The 24104-nt window shown below is 42.6% G+C and overlaps 1 protein-coding gene across 2 annotated transcripts in view; it reads right to left on the bottom strand.

The window, feature by feature from the left end:
- Positions 1 to 24104, bottom strand: part of nrp2a (neuropilin 2a) — a 122882-nt gene that overhangs the window by 21673 nt on the left and 77105 nt on the right. For both annotated transcript variants that reach the window (XM_060898497.1, XM_060898498.1), the window contains exons 11-14: positions 20863 to 20946; positions 15977 to 16141; positions 12337 to 12596; positions 12087 to 12183 (exon numbers count right to left, since the gene is read on the bottom strand). In XM_060898497.1, coding sequence (XP_060754480.1) covers positions 12087 to 12183; positions 12337 to 12596; positions 15977 to 16141; positions 20863 to 20946 — 606 coding nt within the window. The remainder of the gene's footprint in view (positions 1 to 12086; positions 12184 to 12336; positions 12597 to 15976; positions 16142 to 20862; positions 20947 to 24104) is intronic.

The raw sequence follows: 24104 nt of genomic DNA, 5'->3' as shown, positions 1-24104 counted from the left end.
TTGTCGGGGAGCCGTGAGTTTCAGCTACAAGCGCGCGCTGCACCTGCAAAATTGTGAGTGAACTAGAGAACGACCTGGAGCGAACGAGAGAATTGAAAGAACTGGAGAACTGTCAGGACTCAGGACCATCAGGTAATAACTTAATTTATATCAATATTTACTTAGTTACTTTGTAGTTTTACTCTATAGACCAATATTTCTGGTCTACACCTTGTTCAGTATCGAAAACCTGTCCATTTCAAGCTATCGTAGATAACTGTCTAACTAGCAAGCTAGATGTAAACCAGCTAAAATAGCATACTGTGCTGACGACGATTTAAATGTTCGTTTAGTCAAAGACTGTTTTTCTGGGGATTATAGAATGAATAACTTTGGTTAAGTCGCCTAGGAGCTGTCATGAACAGAGAGGTGTTTTTCATTTTTTTAATCGTTTGTGTCATTTATTTTAGCATGTCAGCGAAGAAACAGAAGAGCCTCCTTTCCTTCTGGGAAGCCAAGGCTCAGAAAACAAAGGCAGGGAGGTCAGTTGATGTGCCAGAGACTGAGAGGGAGACTGTGACATCAGGTGAGATAGTGAATGTGCAGGAAGTGACAGAAGAGGAGACAGGGGAGGTGGACAAAGAGACAGTGGAAGACGAAGAAAGAATGGAGGTGAATGCAGAAGGTGGAGTGCCAGAAGAGGACAGGGTGACGGAAGAAGGCAGGGTGACCGAGGAAGACAGTGCAGAGGTCAGGGTAGTGGTGAAAAAAAGGCCTTAACTGGAGCTGCCACCTGCCGATCCACATTCAAAAGTGAATGGACTGCAAAATGGCCATTTATAACTGTAGGCACCACCAACTCCTACTACTGGTGCTCAGTATGTAGGCAGGAAAATTCCTGTGGCCATCAAGGTGTCGCAGATGTGCAGCGACACATTAAGAGTAAAGCACACCAGTCTAAAGAGCAGGCACTTCAGTCCACAAGTAGGATTGGACAGTTTTATCCCCCAGTGACTGTTGGTGGCATGACTGCACAAGAATCCAAGGTATTGTCCTGGTCAAAAGGACTACATGAAGCTCAGATTCTTGCATGAAATCTTGTTTTTCATCATTTCCGAATATAAAAAAAAATATTACCATATATTTTAAATAATTATGAACAATTACCCGGTAGCTGATTGAGTTGTGTCTGTGTTTACCATAAATTACCTCTACAAATACATTTGTCTTGAATGTCCTTTCTGCTGATAACATGGTTATTATTCTTTTCTGTTTAAGACAAGGAGAGCTAAGGTGAAAGTGGCTGTGGCCATGGTGCAGCACAATATGCCATTTGCCACGGCAGAACATTTTAGTCCTTTGTTAAGGAATTGCTTTAGCGACTCCCCCACAGCACAGCAATATAAGTGTGCCAGCACAAAAACAACTTGCGTAATAAATGAAGCTGTGGCACCGCATTTCAGAGAGGAGCTGGTCACCAAAATGAAGACCAGTCCCTTCACTCTCATAACAGACGGCTCAAATGATACAGGTGTTGTACTGACAACCAATTAAGACATCCTCATTTTCCACAAATTTTTTACACGTCAGTGGTTTAGGCCAGGGGTTCCCAAACTTTTCCATGCCAAGGCCCCCCAAACAGCATTAGCTTCTGGCCGGGGACCCCCTTTGCAAACCCACAGACAATGCTACAAAATATGTAAAGAAACATCAACTTTTAGAATGTTTTCTCTTACTTTTATTCAATAGTCAATAATTGTTACATTTGTTTAGCATAAGAATATTATTAACTAACATGTTTTCAACACAAATATTTTCGCACTGAACAATAAACTGTATAACCTCCTGTAGTACCTGATTCAACTCGTTATCCATCCTTTTTGCGACCAGTGCCTCGCGATGGAGCATGCAGTGTGTGGCCACTACCGTACATGCGGGGCCTTCTGCTTAATGAGAGTGGTCACTCCACTGATCTTCCCGGTCATCGCCGTGGCTCCGTCCGAACACACCCCCACACAATGGGTCCAGTCCAATCCGTTAGACTCGATGTAATCGTCCAAAACTTGAAAAATGTCTTTCCCAGTAGTTCTTCTTTCAAGTGCTTTACAAAATAGTATTTCCTCCACAAATCTTTCCTGTGAAATAAATCTGATGTACACAAGCAGTTGGGCCTCATTGGATAAATCTGTGCTCTCATCCAGCTGAAGTGCGAAGTATTCACTGGCTCTCACCTGCTCCAACAGCTGAGCAGATACGTCTTGAGCCATGTCACCAATCCGTCGGCTCACGGTGTTATCAGAGAGTGGGACAGCATCGATTTTTTTGGCAGCATCCTCACCAAGCAATTCTTGGACAATGTCTTTGGTGGCTGGTAAAATCAAATCTTCTCCCATTGAGTGAGGTTTTTTAGCACAAGCAATGTGGTATGAGGCTAAAAATGATGCCTTCAGGGCCCGCTCGGGGACAGTAGCTTGCTGGATGAATGCAGCAGATTGCCTGACCAAACGCTCTTCTTTGCATCTGAAGAAATCTACTGTTTTTTCGGCATCTGTCGGATGTTTTTGTACCAAGTGACGCTGAAGTTTTGAAGGTTTTAAGCACTCGTTTGACAGGGTCTCCAGACAGAGGACGCATTTCGGGCAATCATGGCCATTTTTCTGTATGGCTGTAAAGCCATACTTAATGTATGCTGCCTCATATTTTCGGATTTTAGTTGGCCAGGACTTCTTATGTTTTTTTTTTTTTTCGCAGCAGTGTCCTCCACAGCAGGGCTGTTGGTTTGTTCATTCGGTCTCTTCTTCAAAAACCTGTTCATTTTGCGCTAGCAATACGCTAGCTTGAGGAGCAAAGCAGCTTGATAAATGGCACAAACCACAGCATCACAGGCAATCGGAGAGATGAGCATGGCAAACAACGTTTTGATTGACTCCCATTATAATCCTGACAGCGCTTTTACTACAAAATCAGAAATGTCACTTGTTTTCAACTCGCTCTATTGTCCACATTTTTTTACACTAGGGACAAAAAATTACATCAATGTGTTCATGAGAGCCTTGTAGCGCTCAGTGTGAAAGAATTTTGTGAATAGCTCCTTTCATTTCCATGTAAATCACTGTTGTTCGAGGAGAGGGAACTCTGAGAAAAAGCGCTCTTTGCTTGTCTTACACTACGTTCAGACTGCAACCTGAAACGACCCATATCCGATTTGTTGTGAAATCCGATTTTTTTGTTAGGCCGTTCACATTACCAATTATATGAGACTTGTATGCGATCTCCAATATGAACGGAAAATGACCCAAAAGTGTCCCGCATGCGCAAATTGACACGTAATAAGCACATCTACGTAATACGTAAACAAAAAAAAAAGCGCACTCTTCAAATTTGCAAGTAAAGCATGGAGATGAGGCAAGACCTGGCGATGTGGTTTTTGTGGCGGCGGCGGAACTCACACAATAATCTGATTAATGTGGGCAGCAGACTAATGAGACCGAAGGTGTCAAATTACTGGAAATTTCCAGAACAATCTTATAATCCAGGATGGTTTAACATCCTTCACGCAGCTGTTGGCCTCTTGTTTTCCATCAGCCAAGCAGCTGCCCCCCAAGGCCGACCACGTGCCACGCGGGAAAACACGATGATGATGATCCAGGTCCCTACCAAATCCACCATTAGCTTGATCAATTCTATAAAAGTCTATTTAAATTCTGAAAACTGTACAAATGTTGTTGTTTTCCACCAAAGAGGCGGGATTAGCCAACGCAGAATAGTGACGTTTGTCTCTTGTTGATGACGTGTAGGTCGCATGAATGCGACCTGTCCGGTCAGACTGCAGTCGCATGTGAAAATAACGGATACGCATCGGAATTAGGACCACATATCCAAGCGGCCTGGGTCGCATGTGAAAAAATCGGATCTGTGTCGTTCAGATTGTCAATAACAAATCAGATACAGGTCGCATATGGGCAAAAAAATCGGATATGGGTCGTTTCAGGGTGCAGTCTGAACGTAGTCATATTGTGTCACTGCCCTGCACCTGTGCACCGTTACCAAGGCGACGAGCTCCACTCAGGGAGCAGAGAGGGGAGGGGCTGCTCGCTCTCACACACACACACACACACACACACAGGAGGGAGGGGCTGCTCCCTCTCAGAGACACACATGCTTGTAGCCTCATGGCAAGTCACACATTCACACAGTTCAGTGCAGCTCCTGCAATAGCGACTGCTACGTGCACTGCATCACTCTCACAATTTCCCACAGGGGAATTGTTGTCTCTAGTTAATAATTATATTTTATAATAATGATTAAAAAATAATTACAATATATTTAATAATAATTATTTTAAAAAAGTATATTTTTTTCCGTGGGCGGCACGGTGGTGTAGTGGTTAGCGCTGTCACCTCACAGCAAGAAGGTCCTGGGTTCGAGCCCCGGGGCCGGCGAGGGCCTTTCTGTGTGGAGTTTGCATGTTCTCCCCGTGTCCGCGTGGGTTTCCTCCGGGTGCTCCGGTTTCCCCCACAGTCCAAAGACATGCAGGTTAGGTTAACTGGTGACTCTAAATTGACCATAGGTGTGAATGTGAGTGTGAATGGTTGTCTGTCTGTATGTGCAGCCCTGTGATGACCTGGCGACTTGTCCAGGGTGTACCCCGCCTTTCGCCCGTAGTCAGCTGGGATAGGCTCCAGCTTGCCTGCGACCCTGTAGAAGGATAAAGCGGCTAGAGATAATGAGATGAGAGAGATATTTTTTTCCGCAATTTTTTTGTTATCGTCCCTCCAACTTTCTGAGGCCCCCCTAGCGCCCCCTGGCGGCCCCCACTTTGAAAACCACTGGTTTAGGCTGTGTGTGTAATGTTTCTAATGTGATGCTTAAACCTTTACCTTGCAGGACGTGAGAAAATGAACCCCCTCACTGTCAGGGTGTTTGACGGCAAGGTTGTTCACTGATTTCTGGACATGTGCACAACAAGCGGGCAACGCTGTGGCACTGCCGAAGCCATTTTCCAGAAGATCAATGATGTCCTCGAAAAACACAACATACCTTGGAGTAACTGTGTTGCTTTGCCTATTGACAATTCCCCAGTCAATACGGGGGCAAGAAACTCGATTGCCTCTAGGATATTGGCAGAGAATCCCAGCGTGTACATCCATGGGTGCCCATGCCATATTCTGCATAACACAGCAAAACATGCTGGGCAGGGTTTTTTGGAAGTAAGTTTGTATTCTTTCAGTAACCTTTAGATAGCTTGTTGTGCTGTGGTGTAATGAATTTGTGACCAAATTGTAACATAATCTAATTTGTAGGTGACTGGATTTGACCCTGAAGATCTGGCAGTAGATGTTGGGCACTGGTTCAGAGGCAGTATGAACCGTAAAGGTTACCTAACAGGTTTGTGATTTTCAGCAGTACTATAGTGTGTGAATGCAATGCAAAAACTTTCATGACACTGAAATGTAATCTTCACATTGCAGAATTCTGTGACTTGCACGAGTCGGAGTATATGGAGATACTTTCACATATCTCCATCCGTTGGCTGAGCCTGGAACGCTGCTTGAATCGGATTCTGCAGCAATACAAGCCACTCTCCAGCTATTTCAAGTCAGCAAGTAAGTTGCATATTTTACTAACATGAATTTGAGGTTCTTTAAGAGATTGCCATGTGAATGAATACTATGTTTTCTTTCCTTTTCAGATGAGAAACAACCACGCTTCACACGGCTTGCGCATGCATTCTCCAACCCAATAACAGAAGTCTACCTGCTTTTCTATCAGGCAACGTTGCCAGCCTTCTCCTCCCTTAATCTCCTCCTTCAGAGAGAGAAATCATCTGTCTTCCTTCTCTATGAAGAGGTAAAATATATGAGGGTTCAGCTCTGTTTATGCCATTGGTTTTTCATCTGCTGTCACTAACATCTTCAGTGAATTTTTCCTTCATAACTACTAACCCTACTCATCTTCACTAGCCTTGTTACGCTTGTGTACTCGCTTGGGATAAAACCGTCTCTTCAATGTAATGTAATGGATTGCAACTTTGTAGATGACCAAGTTCATTCGCAAGTTGTGCGGAAGATTCCTGCAAGTTCAGGCACTGCAGAGCAGAGCGGTGGAGGACATCAATTACACAGATCCATCCAACCAGCTGTCTGGTAATGCTCCCCAAGTTTCTCCCTATATGCAAATACATAAACTCTCTCTGTTTACTGACCACAAATGACTTATTCAGTTTTGACAGTGAGGATGTCACCAATGTGAAAGCAGAGATACTTTATGATACTTTGTCTGTGAAGATTCTGTTAAAACTGTGGGAGGTGTTTGCCTTTGTGGTTTAAGTGTCTGATGTTTACTGTATGTTTGCAGTCTATGTACAGTAGTTAGTAGTTTTATTGAACAGTATATTTATGTGTGCACTTTATGGAGCAGCTTTAAATGTTTTTATACTCTGTATAATGTCAATAAAGGCTTTCTATTCTACAACCCGATTCCAAAAAAGTTGGGACAAAGTACAAATTGTAAATAAAAACGGAATGCAATGATGTGGAAGTTTCAAAATTCCATATTCTATTCAGAATAGAACATAGATGACATATCAAATGTTTAAACTGAGAAAATGTATCATTTAAAGAGAAAAATTAGGTGATTTTAAATTTCATGACAACAACACATCTCAAAAAAGTTGGGACAAGGCCATGTTTACCACTGTGAGACATCCCCTTTTCTCTTTACAACAGTCTGTAAACGTCTGGGGACTGAGGAGACAAGTTGCTCAAGTTTAGGGATAGGAATGTTAACCCATTCTTGTCTAATGTAGGATTCTAGTTGCTCAACTGTCTTAGGTCTTTTTTTGTCGTATCTTCCGTTTTATGATGCGCCAAATGTTTTCTATGGGTGAAAGATCTGGACTGCAGGCTGGCCAGTTCAGTACCCGGACCCTTCTTCTACGCAGCCATGATGCTGTAATTGATGCAGTATGTGGTTTGGCATTGTCATGTTGGAAAATGCAAGGTCTTCCCAGAAAGAGACGTCGTCTGGATGGGAGCATATGTTGCTCTAGAACCTGGATATACCTTTCAGCATTGATGGTGTCTTTCCAGATGTGTAAGCTGCCCATGCCACACACACTAATGCAACCCCATACCATCAGAGATGCAGGCTTCTGAACTGAGCGCTGATAAAAACTTGGATCGTCCTTCTCCTCTTTAGTCCGAATGACACGGCGTCCCTGATTTCCATAAAGAACTTCAAATTTTGATTCGTCTGACCACAGAACATTTTTCCACTTTGCCACAGTCCATTTTAAATGAGCCTTGGTCCAGAGAAGACGTCTGCGCTTCTGGATCATGTTTAGATACGGCTTCTTCTTTGAACTATAGAGTTTTAGCTGGCAACAGCGGATGGCACGGTGAATTGTGTTCACAGATAATGTTCTCTGGAAATATTCCTGAGCCCATTTTGTGATTTCCAATACAGAAGCATGCTTGTATGCGATGCAATGCCGTCTAAGGGCCCGAAGATCACGGGCACCCAGTATGGTTTTCCGGCCTTGACCCTTACGCACAGAGATTCTTCCAGATTCTCTGAATCTTTTGATATTATGCACTGTAGATGATGATATGTTCAAACTCTTTGCAATTTTACACTGTCGAACTCCTTTCTGATATTGCTCCACTATTTGTCGGCGCAGAATTAGGGGGATTGGTGATCCTCTTCCCATCTTTACTTCTGAGAGCCGCTGCCACTCCAAGATGCTCTTTTTATACCCAGTCATGTTAATGACCTATTGCCAATTGACCTAATGAGTTGCAATTTGGTCCTCCAGCTGTTCCTTTTTTGTACCTTTAATTTTTCCAGCCTCTTATTGCCCCTGTCCCAACTTTTTTGAGATGTGTTGCTGTCATGAAATTTCAAATGAGCCAATATTTGGCATGAAATTTCAAAATGTCTCACTTTTGACATTTGATATGTTGTCTATGTTCTATTGTGAATACAATATCAGTTTTTGAGATTTGTAAATTATTGCATTCCGTTTTTATTTACAATTTGTACTTTGTCCCAACTTTTTTGGAATCGGGGTTGTATTCTATTCTACCCTATTCATAACTCTAATAGAACAAAAGCTGAATGTGGGTTTTACAACCAGGGCAACCCTCAACCGGCTCCTAGAGGCTGGAGATGTCACTCCACAGCAGGTGGAGAGATTCCAGCAGGCTGTCTTGGCATTTTTGACAGGGGCAGTTGAATATGCCATGGCAAAACTGCCCCTTAAAGAGAGTCTCCTGAAACACGCCAGGTTTGTGGATGTGCAGCAGAGGGCAGACTGTGAAGTCAATGATGCTGCATACTTTGTGGATCGGTAAGGGTTTAACATTTCAAATCTATTGCAAAGTTTGTTTACATTTGCTGAAAAACTAGCCCTTTGTTTCTCCTGGTTAGGTACACATTGTATTCTTTAGGTTCACCAAACTGCGTCCATATCATGAACCCCAAGACCAAGACCAACTTGCAGAGGAGTTTCAGGACTACCAGTTAATGGAGGTCCCAATGCCCGAACACCAAACGGAATTTGACATTGAGGCTTTCTGAGAAGGCATGAGTTCACTTAAGAATAGGGTAATAAATATCCAGCGCACACACATTGACATGAGCAATTTAATAAGTGTAAAATATGTAGGGGTGTAATTAGGCTTCCTTGTTTTTTTTCCCCCAAAGGTGACTGGAATGAGCAGATTTCCCAGGCTGTCTGCAATTGCCAAATTAGTTTTAATTCTCCCCCACTCCAATGCAGATGCTGAGAGGGTTTTTTCCATGATGGGCTTGAACAAGACCAAAACAAGAAATGCCTTGGCCCTGGACGGAACCCTCTCAGCAATCATGACAGTGAAAATGGCTGGCATTGAGCCTCATTGCTTTAAATGGGAGCCCCCAGTGTCAGTAATTAAGGCATCTAAATCTGCCACAAACACTTACAACACACAGCATCACTCATAAACACACACACACACACACACACACAATATCCACCATTGTTCAGTGGGGCCCTTTGGGGCTATATTTGTGTTTTTTGCCTTTATTTAATTTGAAATGCAAATGTTTATGCACTAGTGTTGTCACCTCATAGCAAGAAGGTCCGGGTTCGAGCCCCGTGGCCAGCGAGGACCTTTCTGTGTGGAGTTTGCATGTTCTCCCCGTGTCCACGTGGGTTTCCTCCGGGTGCTCCGGTTTCCTCCACAGTCCAAAGACATGCAGGTTAGGTTAACTGGTGACTCTAAATTGACCGTAGGTGTGAATGTGAGTGTGAATGGTTGTCTGTGTCTATGTGTCAGCCCTGTGATGACCTGGCGACTTGTCCAGGGTGTACCCCGCCTTTCGCCCGTAGTCAGCTGGGATAGGCTCCAGCTCGCCTGCGACCCTGTAGAACAGGATAAAGCGGCTACAGATAATGAGATGAGATTTTTATGCACAATAAAGAACAAAACATATTTTACTGTATTATTATTTGTTATAGAATAAACAAACAGTGTAATTGATCTAATCGAATTTGTTCTTTTTTTAAGTAGCTGGGTCGATGGGACACTAGGAGGGACCCCCCACCCCACCAAAAAACAAACAAACAAACAAACAAACAAACAAACAAAAAAATCTCACTCCGAGCAAACTTCAAAACTTGAGAGCCCTGATATGAAACTTTTTTATTGTTGTTGTTTTTTTGAAAAAGTTAATGCTGGCTGAAACAGAAAGATGTCAGCATTACTTTTTTCAGCAGTTTGTGCTACAGTAGCTCTTCTGTGGGATTGGACCATATGGACTCGCCTTCGTGTCCCATGCAAATCAGTAAGCCTTCGACACCCATGGCCCTGTCGCTGGTTCACCGGTTGTCCTTCCTTGGACCACTTTTGGTAGGTACTAACCACTGCATACCGGGAACACCCCATGGGATGTACTATTTTGGAGATGTTCAGACCCAATCATCTAGCCATTACAGTTTGGCCCTTGTCAAAGTCACTCAGAGCCTTACGTTTGCCCATTTTTCCTGATTCCAACACATCAAATTCAAGAACTGACTGTTCTCTTGCTGCCTCATATACCCACCCTTCGACAGGTGCCACTGTAATGAGATAATCAATGTTATTCACTTCACCTGTCAGTGGGTTTAATGTTATGGCTGATCAGTGTATGTTCCATATGTTATTTCATAGTTTTGATGGCTCCAGTATTGTTCTATAATGTAGAAAATACTCAAAATAAAGAAAAATATATGAATTGAATGAGTAGGGGTGTGCAAATTTTTGACTGGTAATGTACATGAAACACATTTGGTCACATATTACCAAAATAAAATCTGGGTTTCATAATTTAGATCAACTGGAATCCAGAGCTAATCCCTGGACGTGAGAAGATCACTTTAGATGTTGAGTAAGCCTGGTTTCAGAGAATACTGTTTACAAATACTGAGAAATGAGGTGAAAATAATGAAATATAGATTAGCATGGAGGCCCGTGAGACTTTGCGGCCTAGTTTGGATTCTTCTTTTGGGTTTGATGGCAAGTAACGTCAGTCATGTTCCCCCCACCCCTACCCCTTCTTCCGCTTTCATGTCACAGATTTATTTTGAGAAGCAGTGCTACGGTTGTTGCTGTGACACTTGGCTGTCTTCTTGAGCGCACATCCATAGTTTTTATTTGCAATACATGGTAAGGATTATAAAGTAAATTATATGTTCTAAAATTAAAAAAAAAAACCTGAATCTGAGAATCCTAATGTAGGTGAATGTAAGTACAGTGGTGCTTGAAAGTTTGTGAACCCTTTAGAATTTTCTATATTTCTACATGAATATGACCTAAAACATCATCAGATTTTCACACAAGTTCTAAAAGTAGATAAAGAGAACCCAGTTAAACAAATGAGACAAAAATATTATACTTGCTCATTTATTTATTGAGGAAAATGATCCAATATTGGGCCATTCCTCCGGGTGCTCCCCCACTGTCCAAAGACATGCAGGTTAGGTTAACTGGTGACTCTAAATTGAGCGTAGGTGTGAATGTGAGTGTGAATGGTTGTCTGTGTCTATGTGTCAGCCCTGTGATGACCTGGCGACTCGTCCAGGGTGTACCCCGCCTTTCGCCCATAGTCAGCTGGGATAGGCTCCAGCTTGCCTGCGACCCTGTAGAACAGGATAAAGCGGCTAGAGATAATGAGATGAGATGATCCAATATTACATATCTGTGAGTGGCAAAAGTATGTGAACCTCTAGGATTAGCAGTTAATTTGAAGGTGAAATTAGAGTCAGGTGTTTTCAATCAATGGGATGACAATCAGGTGTGAGTGGGCACCCTGTTTTATTTAAAGAACAGGGATCTATCAAAGTCTGATCTTCACAACACACGTTTGTGGAAGTGTATCATGGCACAAACAAAGGAGATTCATCTGGGCCAGGACGGCTTGCCATCATTGATGGAACAATGAATTCTGAATTATACCAGCGAATTCTAAAGGAAAATGTCAAGACATCTGTCCATGAACTGAATCTCAAGAGAAGGTGGGTCATGCAGCAAGACAACGACCCTAAGCACACAAGTCGTTCTACCAAAGAATGGTTAAAGAAGAATAAAGTTAATGTTTTGGAATGGCCAAGTCAAAGTCCTGACCTTAATCCAATGGAAATGTTGTGGAAGGACCTGAAGCGAGCAGTTCATGTGAGGAAACCCACCAACATCCCAGAGTTGAAGCTGTTCTGTACGGAGGAACGGGCTAAAATTCCTCCAAGCCGGTGTGCAGGACTGATCAACAGTTACCGCAAACGTTTAGTTGCAGTTATTGCTGCACAAGGGGGTCACACCAGATACTGAAAGCAAAGGTTCACATACTTTTGCCACTCACAGATATGTAATATTGGATCATTTTCTTCAATAAATAAATGACCTAGTATAATATTTTTTGTCTCATTTGTTTAACTGGGTTCTCTTCATCTACTTTTAGGACTTGTGTGAAAATCTGATGATGTTTTAGGTCATATTTATGCAGAAATATAGAAAATTCTAAAGGGTTCACAAACTTTCAAGCACCACTGTATGTAGAAGGGAAATGATCTGTAAAACACCAGCTCTTACGTGTACATTCCTCCAGTGGTGTGCTGGAGCTCATATGGATATTATCAATCCAGATGTGTCCTGTGGTTGCCTTTTCAAAGATGCCTTCGATGACCACCTTCCAGAAAATGAAACCAAAAGCTCAAATGAGTATAATCATTCCTGAATATGCCTATATTTATCACTCAAATTTATCATCAAGCACTATGGGAGTTGCTGTCATTAAATAGGACTCTTCTTATCCAACTTTGGATACAACACTGCAGTTTACCTGGAACTCCTTCGGTGATCGAGGTACAATGGTGCGTCCTTCCTTCCACACGGAACCCTGGCTGCCATGGAGAGCCCAGAGAAGGGTTTCCTCTTGAAGTCGGTTGCGCAGTAGCACCCGCAAGGTTCCGTCACTCTCTAGCTGATAGGAGAACTTCAAGCACAGAGGCCCTGTTTCGGGACCCACCTCTGGGCTGAAGAGCCTGGCTTTTTTTCCCTGTGTCTTGGGACTAGCTTCGACATATAGGTAGTTTCCCAGACCTGTGCGGACATAACAGCCGCAAGTCAATGACAGTGTACACGAAACAGAAGCTGAGAATGTAAACACACATCTTTAAATCCATCTACAATGTCAGTTTAGGCAAACACTTGCAAGTAATATTTCAAATCAAACACTTGCCATTAATCCCACTTCACCAGCTGATATAAACCAAATGATTCCACCAGGCGCCAACTCGATGGTAACCATGAGACTGAAGCCATGCAAACAACCCTCAATATAAATATTATCTCACTAAAGAGACACAATTATGGACAAACTTTTTGCAAATGTTTGCCTCATTCATTCAGGAGAAAAAGTGAGGTGGGGACCAATAAGAACCAAAGATGTATTTAATTTCTTTTGCAGTTTGTCCCTAGTGTATGCAAACTTCACACAACTGCATCGTCTTTTAGGGATTTAAGAAATATTAAAGGATTGCCAAGGGGGAAATTCCAGCATGAGGAGCAAAACATTTTAAGAATTAGTGAGCTGGAAAGTCTCTCTGGGACAGCATATGCTTTCTAGTTGTGGTTTAATATATTTAGACACAATTTAAGAAAGGAATAAAACACAACAGTGAGTGCAGTTATAGGATAATAATCGCAAAACAAGATGGTGTGATGTGGCCAGATGTGAAACCACAAATTTGACTGTTTTCCTGAGACAGCATGTCAGCATGTCCTGAAGTGTTTGGTTTTTTTTACACAGTAGTTTCCTGACAATAATAATCTGTTTATTAAAAGAATGGCACGTTGTAGATTTTATCCATTTATAGGTATATTTAATGTTGTGGAACATCTGGAAAACAAGCTGTATCCCCAGCCACAGTTTGCAGTTCGTTCTGGGTCATCTGTATTCCCAGATGTTCCCAAGCCAACTGTGAGATAGAAGCTGTCCTGCAGGTGCTGGGTCTTCACTGGCGCCTCCTCCCAATGGGAAACATCTGACACCCATGACCCAACCAGGGGGTATCCTTGCAAGGTACCCAAAACAGCCTCAACTGCGGCATCTTTTGGAGGAGCAGCGGATCTACTCCAAATCTCTCCTGGATTGGTGAGAGCCTCACCCTGTCACTGAGAGTGATCCAAGAAACCCAATAGAGAAGCCTCAATTCCACCAATTGCTTTATTCTTTTGGTCACTACCCATTGCTTATGACCTTGAGGATGGAGATTGAGATTGCAATTGATCAGGAAACAAAAAGCTTTGTCTGTAAACTGTCTCTTGCTTCACCATCAGAGATGTACAGCAATGCTGAATGGCGGTAAACTGTTTGTCAAGCTGGTGCTCTTTTTTTTCCAACATTTGTGAATAAGATCCCCAACAGTACCCCCAAAAAATATAGAGACAGATGTGCATTCCTTCACCTGTCCTTATATTCATACATGGTTTTCCCTTCACCGTTTGGTGGGGAAAATGAGCTGATTCTGTGGGATAGGATGAAGATTCAGGATCAGATGCCAAAGGTCATCTCTAACACCTCGAGCTGTCAGAGAGTGCATCAAAAATCCATCCATCCATCATCTGTAGCCGCTTATCCTGTACAGGGTCTCAGGCAAGCTGGAGCCTCTCTCGGCTGACTATGGACAAGAGGCGGGGTACACCCTGGACAAGTCGCCAGGTCATTGCAAGGCTGACACATAGAGACAAACAACCATTCACATTCACACCTGTGGTCAATTTAGAGCCACTAATTAGCCTAACCTGCATATCTTTGGACTGTGGGAGAAACCAGAGCACCTGGAGGAAACCCACGCAGACACAGGGAGAGCATGCAAACTCCATACAGAAAGGCCCTCGTTGGCTGCTGGGCTCAAACCCAGAACCTTCTTGCTGTGAGGCGACAGTGCTAACCACTACACCACCATGCTGCCCTGCATGAAAAATATCTAGGATAATAATTTTCTTAGGGCGGCACGGTGGTGTAGTGGTTAGCGCTGTCACCTCACAGCAAGAAGGTCCAGGTTCAAGCCCCGTGGCCAGCGAGGGCCTTTCTGTGTGGAGTTTGCATGTTCTCCCCGTGTCCGCGTGGGTTTCCTCCGGGTGCTCCGGTTTCCCCCACAGTCCAAAGACATGCAGATTAGGCTAACTGGTGACTCTAAATTGACCGTAGGTGTGAATGTGAGTGTGAATGGTTGCCTGTGTCTATGTGTCAGCCCTGTGATGACCTGGCGACTTGTCCAGGGTGTACCCCGCCTTTCGCCCGTAGTCAGCTGGGATAGGCTCCAGCTTGCCTGCAACCCTGTAGAACAGGATAAAGCGGCTAGAGATAATGAGATGAGATGAGATAATTTTCTTAACTTCAGCATACAGTTGAAGAGGAAAATGAACATACAGGCCAGAAGGATCTCCAAGTCAAGGTTGTAGGTTGCTTTGAAGTCAAGTATGGATCCAAGCAGTGGAGGAGCTCAGTAGGCTGGAACGATGTAAGAAAGGAAAGGAGTCTATTTCTTTATACAAAATCTAAAAAAAATATATAGTATGAAAGGGTTTGATCATATTCATCTAAATACATCTAAAACATCAACCTTGTGTTTGTCAAGAGAATCCTTGCTTGATAGCTGCTTCTGCTTTGTGTCTTGCCACATTTTTGGAAGCAAATGAACAGATAATGTCCGAAGGAGACACCCAGAAGCATGCTGAGCATCCATCACTGCATCATTACTCATACACATTCCATATGGGGCAAGCAAAGTCTAAGACTTGCCAAGAGTTTGATTGTACCCCTGGACAAGGTGGTGATGGATCCGGAGCATATCCCAGGAACACTGGATGCGAAGCAGGAGTATACCCTGGCTGTAATGATGGGACCATGCACATTAGGATTGTTACAGTGTCATGGTTTAACTCTTGGATGTAGTGCAAGATCAGATGGCTCTCACCATACTGATAAAAATGCATTTCTCTCTATTACGACCTACTCATTCAAGTTCTTTACTCCAGTGCCTTTCATTGCTTTTGTATCCATAAATTAGAGTTCCCTTTGGACTCACCCTAAATCATACAACAACAACAACAACAACCACCACCTCCATTCACATACTACGCGATGTAGTATCCAATCCACCTACCAGCATGTTTGTCTGAGGAAACTAGAGAACCCAGGGGAAACCCTGGAGTTGTGAGTCAGTGACACTATGCACTGTACCACCATACCAGACTTACATAGCAAAAAAAAAAAACACCCTTAGGAAATTTTCTATTCATTTCTTTTCATTGAGTGATTGTATATGAGGTATTAAGCCCATGTGTGTAGAAGCATGTTAATGTGATCCCACAGGCATGCTAATTTACAAGCTAGTGTAGGTGGGAGTGTGTGCTCATTTGTGGGTGGTTGATTATAGAGTTTGTTTGTGAGAGAGAAAGCGAGAGAGACTCACTGTTCGAGCCTAAAGAGAGGTCTTGACTTTGGCCTTGGGCAGTGATTCTGCTGGATGTGTGCAAAGCCCAGATGAGGTCGGAGTTGGGGTCATGAGTCCATCCACACAAACCTTGCTCAAAATTGCACAGGACCATGGAAGAGGGGGGAGATGTGCTGAAGATTGCTGGGATGGACAGGAAAGCAAGAGAGACAGAAAGAACAAGAATGAAAGACTGCTCCACTTGCACGTTGATGTAATAAATTCATATCAGTTTGGAACAGGCGGTTAAGCGCTGCGTGGGCTGGGGAGTCCATGACTAGCCTTCGCTAACCTTTGGCTTTAGCCTTCGCACAATGTAAAATGCTTCAGGGTTGAAAGAGGCGAATCAGAGAAGCCAATGCCAGATTGAGCTTTTTCACATCAAACACGAGTCGAGTCTGACCTCAGAGTGCCAGCTGGATAACAAAACGTGAATCAATAAATAGCTTTTAGTGTTTCTCACTCATTTCTTTTTTGTTAGATCTTCAGTACATTTTTAACCAATAACTCGTCACGCTTCACATTAAGCTTGCCTCAGCGAACATTTAAATATTGGCATGGCTTGTTTTTGTGGTATATCAGATATATTCGATTCAGCTAACATGATAGCTGAATGGAATATATCTGGTATACCATGAAAAAAAGCCAGCCAATATTATTATTATTATTATTATTATTATTATTATTATACACACACACACACACACACACACACACACACACACACACACACACACTCTCTCTCTCTTTTACAGTTTTTCAATGTCCGTTGGTATGTTTTTCTCTTGTAAATATGTGTGAAGAATATCTAATGAAGTTTTGGTAGAGTGACGTAATACACGTAGGATAAGCGATATGCTAACAATATTGCATGCTATCAAACCAAATGAATGAAACCCGCTAGAATGGAATAGAACACATTTTTATTCCATCGAAAACGTGTCCTGTATGTATTCTTATTCTTTAAGTTCATTTCTTAAGACACGTATTTTTTAGTATGTTACCTCATTTGTTGACAGTTTCAGTTGACAGTGGGGACTAAACTATGCCATCACAACAAATAAAATCCCGAATGAAGAATTCATACTGGCTACCGAACTAGCATGCAACATGTTACAGGACCAAAGACAGAAAGCCGCATTAAGGAACGAAATAGCAGGCATCCTCACCTCAGCTAAACCGCCACCCAGAAACACAACTAAACAGGAAATGGAAGCCATCAGAACACTCACAAAGAACAAGAAAATAACAATACTACCGGCTGATAAAGGGAGGACCACGGTTATCATGGACACTAATCAATATGAAAAACAAATGAATGAAATGCTCACGGACCCATACACATATGAAATACTCAAAAAAGACCCGACAGAGGAAAAGAAAAAAAGACTAAAACTATTACTCAAACCGTTAATGGACGACAACAAAATTGATAAACAAACATACAACCACCTCATCCCCACAGCAGACATCACCCCCCGGATATACGGCACACCGAAAATTCATAAACCCGGAGCACCACTAAGACCCATAGTAGACAGTATAGGATCAGTTACTTACAACCTTTCCAAGACACTGGCAGACATAATCAAACCACTCCTCGGACTCACGGAATACCACTGCAAAAACTCAAAACAACTGGCGAAAGAACTAAAGGAAATCAAGATAAAAAAGGATGAAATCTTTGTATCACATGACGTCATATCCCTCTTTACGAAAACACCGGTCACAAACACTCTCAACATAGTAGAAAACCGGTTAAAAGCAGACAGAACCCTGAAAAAACGTACAAAACTTACAGCACAGGACATAACAAAACTATTACATTTCATTTCCACGTCCACATATTTCCAATACAGAGGTACAATCTACAGACAAAAAGAGGGATTTGCAATGGGGGACCCGCTATCTGCCACTCTATGCAACTTTTTTATGGAGGATCTGGAAACCCGAGCCATAGAAACAGCACCGGATGACTGCAAACCTATCTTCTGGAAAAGATATGTTGATGACATTCTTGAAATAACCAAAACAGGCCACACACAACAACTCACGGATCATTTAAACTCCATAGACAAGACAGGCAACATCAAATTCACACACGAAGAGGAAACGGACAAGACAATAGCGTTTCTGGACCTAAAAATACACCACACAGAAGAAGGTAATATCAGAATTACAACATACAGAAAACCTACACATACCGACCAATATCTTCTCTGGACATCTGAACATCCCATCGCACACAAAATGTCAGTAATCAGAACACTATACGACCGAACACAGAACATCACGGAGGAGAAAGACAGACAGGAGGAGGAACAACACATCCAACAGGCATTAAAAAACTGCCAATATCCACCGTGGGCAATTCGGAAAGGAAAATTACAGACACAAAAAAAGGAAAAAAACAAACAAACAAGAAAAAACACAGAAAAAACAAACCGGAGCTTTGTCACATTACCATACATAAAAGGAGTTACAGAACGCATCCAACGATCCATGAGGAAATACCACATCAACACCCCGGTCAAACCATACAAGAACCTCCGACAGCTGCTAGTTCACCCCAAAGATAAAATACAACTGGACAATAAATGCAATGTCATCTATGAAATCCCTTGCCGTTCATGCAATAAAGTCTATATTGGCGAAACGGGCAGATGCTTCCACACTCGCAGGAAAGAACACCAATTAGAATGTGAAAAAGAAACAACAAAAAGACTCACAAGATCCGAAAAAGAAAAAGCAAACCAAGAAAACTTAAAATCAGCCATTTCAGACCACTGCAAACGACAAAATCATATTATGAATTGGGAAGAGGCCAGAGTCATTCGCGCTGAAGAGAATAGATACCAGCGTTGGATTTTGGAGGCAGTGGAGATACGTAAGCGGGCGCAGAGGACGATGAACCGGGATGAGGGAGCGTACGCGCTGTCACACACCTGGAGCGCAGTCCTGGGGCAGCGACCTGACAGCAGGAGGCGTGGACTACCTGTCAAATTGGGCGGGATGTTCACGCCTCCATAGAGTACATCAGCTGATAAGGCACGTCACCACTCGACATCTGGTGACTGTTTTGAAGAAGGCGGAAGTGTTCGCCGAAACTGTCAACAAACGAGGTAACATACTAAAAAATACGTGTCTTAAGAAATGAACTTAAAGAATAGTTATAATAATCAGACTTACACTACGTTCACACTGCAAGGCTTAATGCTCAATTCCGATTTTTTTGTGAAATCCGATTTTTTTGTGAGGTCGTTCACATTAACAAATATATGCGACTTGTATGTGATCCTCAGTATGAACGAAAAGCGACCTAAAAGTGTTCCGCATGCGCATTGCAGGATACGACGACGTCACACGCAGTGAGCATGGCCAGTGTTTACGGAAGTAAAACCGCCCGGTTGCGGTATGACCCATCCAATCTAGCTTGAATAGCTGCATCCCCCCAAATGGAAATCAGCTCCCTAACCTCTGCGTCCTTCCATTGAGAAGATTCAGAACCTTCACAGCCCGAAGCGTCCCTCGCATTGATGTCATGCGCAGGGGCGCAGATACGTTTTTTGAACTGGGGGGGGACAAAGCTGCCAGCAAACCAACCCCAACCCCAATATGCCTGTCAAACTTCTTGTGGGTTACCATAGCAACCAAGCTCGAGCTCGCAACCTGTGCAGTCTGCGCAGCTCAACCAACCGAATATCAGTCTTTGTTTTGTTTTATGCGAGTTGTTGCAACTATGTATACACTGCTGTGCACCTCAATAAACCGAATGGTAATTAGTCTTTTGATTTTTCCGTGAGGTTTGCCTTATGCAAAGAAAGACAGCATAGACGTTTTTTCCTCCCTATAAGTGGGGGGGACCGAACGAAGTGAATTAAAATCTGGGTGGGACGAATCCCACCCGTCCCACCCTCTATCTGCGCCCGTGATTATGCGTCATGTTGTTGTAACTTTTTTTGAGAGACCCGCCGCCTACTTCAGCGCAGAATAGTGACGTTTGTGGCTTGTTGATGACGTGTAAGTCGGATGAATGCGACCTGGCGGTTCAGACTGAAGTCGCATATGAAAAGAGCGGATAGGGATCGGAATTAGCACCACATATCCAAACGGCCTGGGTCGGATTTGAAAAAATCGGATCTGTGTCGTTCATATTGTCAATAAAAGATCGGATACAGGTCACATATGGGCGAAAAGATCGGATTTGAGTCACTTCAGCCTGCAGTGTGAACGTAGCCATGAATTTTCACTACATACGTGTCCTGTATGTGTAATAATATTGATTATATCATGATTCTGGATTCTGATTGGTCAGAAGGTGTTGTTTTCAAAAACAGCACCTCTGACAGTAGTTCCAGCCATAATGCGCTCTTTCTAATACGTCATTATTTTCAAGTCCGTTGTTGAAAATCGCTAAGGAGACATTTATGGAAGGAGTCTCCACTGTCAGCACTTTTGACCAGGAAAATTTTTCAACTGCGATAGCTGACTTTAAAAATGTTTTGAAGTTTAAAAACACTTGAAATAAGCTGCTGGCGTGTTTATTTATTTTTTGTTTGTTTGTTTTTAAGCTGAAATTTAAGAGAATCGGTTCAGGGATGTTAGACAATATTGCATGTAACATGTAATGAATGGATAAAAAGTATGATATGTTCTCTAAAGCATCGATCTTCAGGGTGTTAACGGTAAGTTTTCTACTACATCGCATCACCTTGTCGTTGATTATTTTCCTACAACAGCACAACCGTCAAGTGTTTTATTTCTATTACGTTTTATTCATACTGATGTGTATGGCTTGTTAATGATAACAAATGTGAAATTCAAACACTTCCTGAGTAAAAACATGTAATTAGTCGTCTACTTACGGGAGCTGAGTTTATGAACAGTGCTGCTTTCTGCAGGGGAAGAACGCATGATCGTGGAAGTTGGCACGGTAACTGTGGACATTTCTACAGAACACACACACACACACACACACACAAAAAGACTGTATATTAGTTAAATATTGAAATGCAGTCATTATTGATACCTGATCTTCTGTTTTTAGTATACTCATCTCCAAAACTAAAGCCTATCTAGTAAACGTTTAAGGACCAGTGATGCACCAGATTGCGAAACACAACATTATTCCCTCTCTGCATTTCAACATCACACCTCTAGCTCAGATCATAACATCAGGACCCTGGAGATGAAAAATGAGACAAGCTTCAGGGACCTTAAATGGAAAAAAAAAAAAAAAAAAAGAGTGTGCACACAAACATCCAGAGAAATGTTCCGGTCCCTTCCATCTCCTCAACACCAAAGTGACACAAATCACTTTTACACACTGAAGGGGAACAAGACTGGAGCTGGAACTCATATACCGAGGCGAGGGGGATGGAGAAAGAACAGCACGTGCCTGTGTGTGTGTGTGTGAGAGAGAGAGATTAAATCCTATGTATGTTTTAAAACTATATAATAATACAAAATAATATTAGCTGCTGAATGCCTGTTATACTCTTTCATGATTCACGAACCGATTCTTTTGATTCGTTTTCTCAGCAGTTTGGTTCTACACTAAACCAAATGAAACAACGAGCCAAACCATAAGCTGAGAGCTCTGGGCTTTGGATCAGTTCATCAGCTCATGCTGGGGGGGGAGATTCTCCGCAAATAATACACGACGTGTTTGATTCGCTTCCTGGAGGCAAGTCGATGCAGAGTCGGTTTGCTTTTTCACTTGGAAGCTGATAAAAACCTGCTTGTGTTTACGTAGCCCCAGTGAAAACGACTCTGCAGGAAAATCGAATTGACCCTTGATTACCTAGCAGAATTAGCATGCTAGCATACTGGCATACTAATCCTACTTCCTTGCTTTTTCCTACTCACTTCCTGTCTTTTTTTCCTTCTCCTATCACGTTCATTCTCTTACTGTTTACTGTATCAAGTCGTTTGCGTTTGTCGATTTGGTGAGAAAAGACACACACACTTAAGAGGCTGTCAGTGTGTAAAGGTCAGCTCATCTAATGACTCTGACCTTTGCTAGATGTGACAGCAATGTCCGATGAGGAGACGATGACACTCTTCATCGTGTGTGTGTGTGTGTAATACACCAGGCTGCACACTTAACTGCAGAAACACATTGATTTTACATTAGATTAGATTAGATATCCTTTCTATTGCCACAGGAGGCTGAAAATATATTATGATGTTCACTGGAATGGTGTGTGTGTGTGTGTGTGTGTGTGTGTAGATGGATTTGACCTTTCAGACCAGCGCACATCAGTGAGAACTGCCATTTCAACCATCATACCTCTCTCTCTCTCTCTCTCTCTCTCTCTCTCTCTCTGATTAGTTTCCTGTAACAGCATGACACACACATGTTGTTTGTTCTTTCCTCATACAGTGGTGGTGTAATGTGATGTATGGAATTACGAGTCTTGATTCTTTCCACAAAGACACCAGATACCAGTGTACATGTGTATGTGTATGAAAAAGAGAGAGCCTGGGAAAGAGCGTGGCATGCTGTCTGATGAGAAACAGAACGAGGGAAAGAAAGGGAGATGTGAGGAACAACAAAAATATTTTCACAGCCAAATGCAACACACAGAGAGAGACAGAGAGAGACAGAGAGAGAGAGAGAGAGAGAGAGAGAGAGAGAGAGAGAGAGAGAGAAGAAGAACAATCAGTCTCTGTTTGCAAGTGTGTTCATGGGGAGAGGAAACATGGAACAGGAGTTCACATGAGAGATCAGCAATTTACACACACACACACACACACACACACACACACACACACACACACACACACAGATGAATGTCAAACACATGGGAATGCAATGCTGACATTACTATATGGTGCACTGTTACTGCTCCGACTGGCATTTGCAACACACACACACACACACACACACACACACACACACACACACACACACGCTCAAGCCATTAGCTGAGTAATAAATAATAGAACACAGCAGATTATTGGCAAGCTTTCTGTTGCTCACCATTCACTGGTGTGTGTGTTGTTCACCGTATATGCTATAAGACGCCACAAGCAGATGTTCAAACATGCATTGCTCATTCAGTCACCGTAAGGTGAATCAATAAATTGCACTAATGCGCACTGAGTGTACATCTAAGTGTGTGTGTGTGTGTGTGTGTGTGTGTGTGTGTGTGTGTGTGTGTGTGTGTAAACGGTTTCCAGATTGCGGGTTGGTCCGTCCTACAGATGTTCAGGATTTCACATCACACAGTCTTGTATTACTGTCTTATCATATAATCATGGGGACGTTCAGTAAGAGCTGAACACACACACACACACACACACACACACACACACACACACACACATTTCCCACCATTCCTCTAAAGCTGAACATCTCAAATCCTCAAACGCCCATAGCAAACCCAACATGACCTCCTCTTCAACTTCTATGTTCCTTATCTCCTCCTGTTTCTCTTCCTCTTTTCCCTCCTCCTCCAAACTCGGAATTTCCAACTTTTATCAGAAAAATTCCAAGAACATGAACAAGAATAATCCACCTCTGCCTGCTCAGCCATCAAACTGAACTCACACTGGTTTGGTTTTGTTTTGTTTCTTTGTTTTGTTTTGTTTTATCCCCCACTGGCTGAAAGGTCCGAAGGGGGATTATGTCGTGGCGATGTCTGTCCATCCCGGGAAGGGTCCTCACCTTCCGACATCAACTCCTCTCACAATCTTTGGATGAATTTCTCGAAGCTTGGCAAAAGGCCTTGTTATATGACGGTAATATGCATATTGCGATTTAATTTTGTTTGTGAAAATTAAAGTTTTGACCCTTGATTAAATAACTTATACTTTGACAATTTCATGAGGGTGTACGTCCTTCTGAAATCAGCTCCTCTCACAATTTGTGGAGGAATTTCACCAAACTTGGCAGAAGGCTTTGTTATATGACAGTTATAAGCATATTGAAATTTCATTTAATTTGGGCAATTTTTACCAGAGTTATGCCCTTGATTATTAACAAACTTCTACTTTGGCAATTTCATCAAGGTGTGCTCGCTTTCTGAAATCAACTTCCCTCACAATTTTTATCCCCCGCTGGCCGAAAGGCCAGAAGGGGGATTATATCGTGGCGATGTCC

The sequence above is a fragment of the Neoarius graeffei genome, chromosome 18 (assembly GCF_027579695.1).
Source record: "Neoarius graeffei isolate fNeoGra1 chromosome 18, fNeoGra1.pri, whole genome shotgun sequence".
Classification (NCBI taxonomy): Eukaryota; Metazoa; Chordata; class Actinopteri; order Siluriformes; family Ariidae; genus Neoarius; species Neoarius graeffei.
The sequence above is the reverse complement of the archived record's forward strand: the minus strand, read 5'-3'. Positions and strand labels throughout refer to the sequence as shown.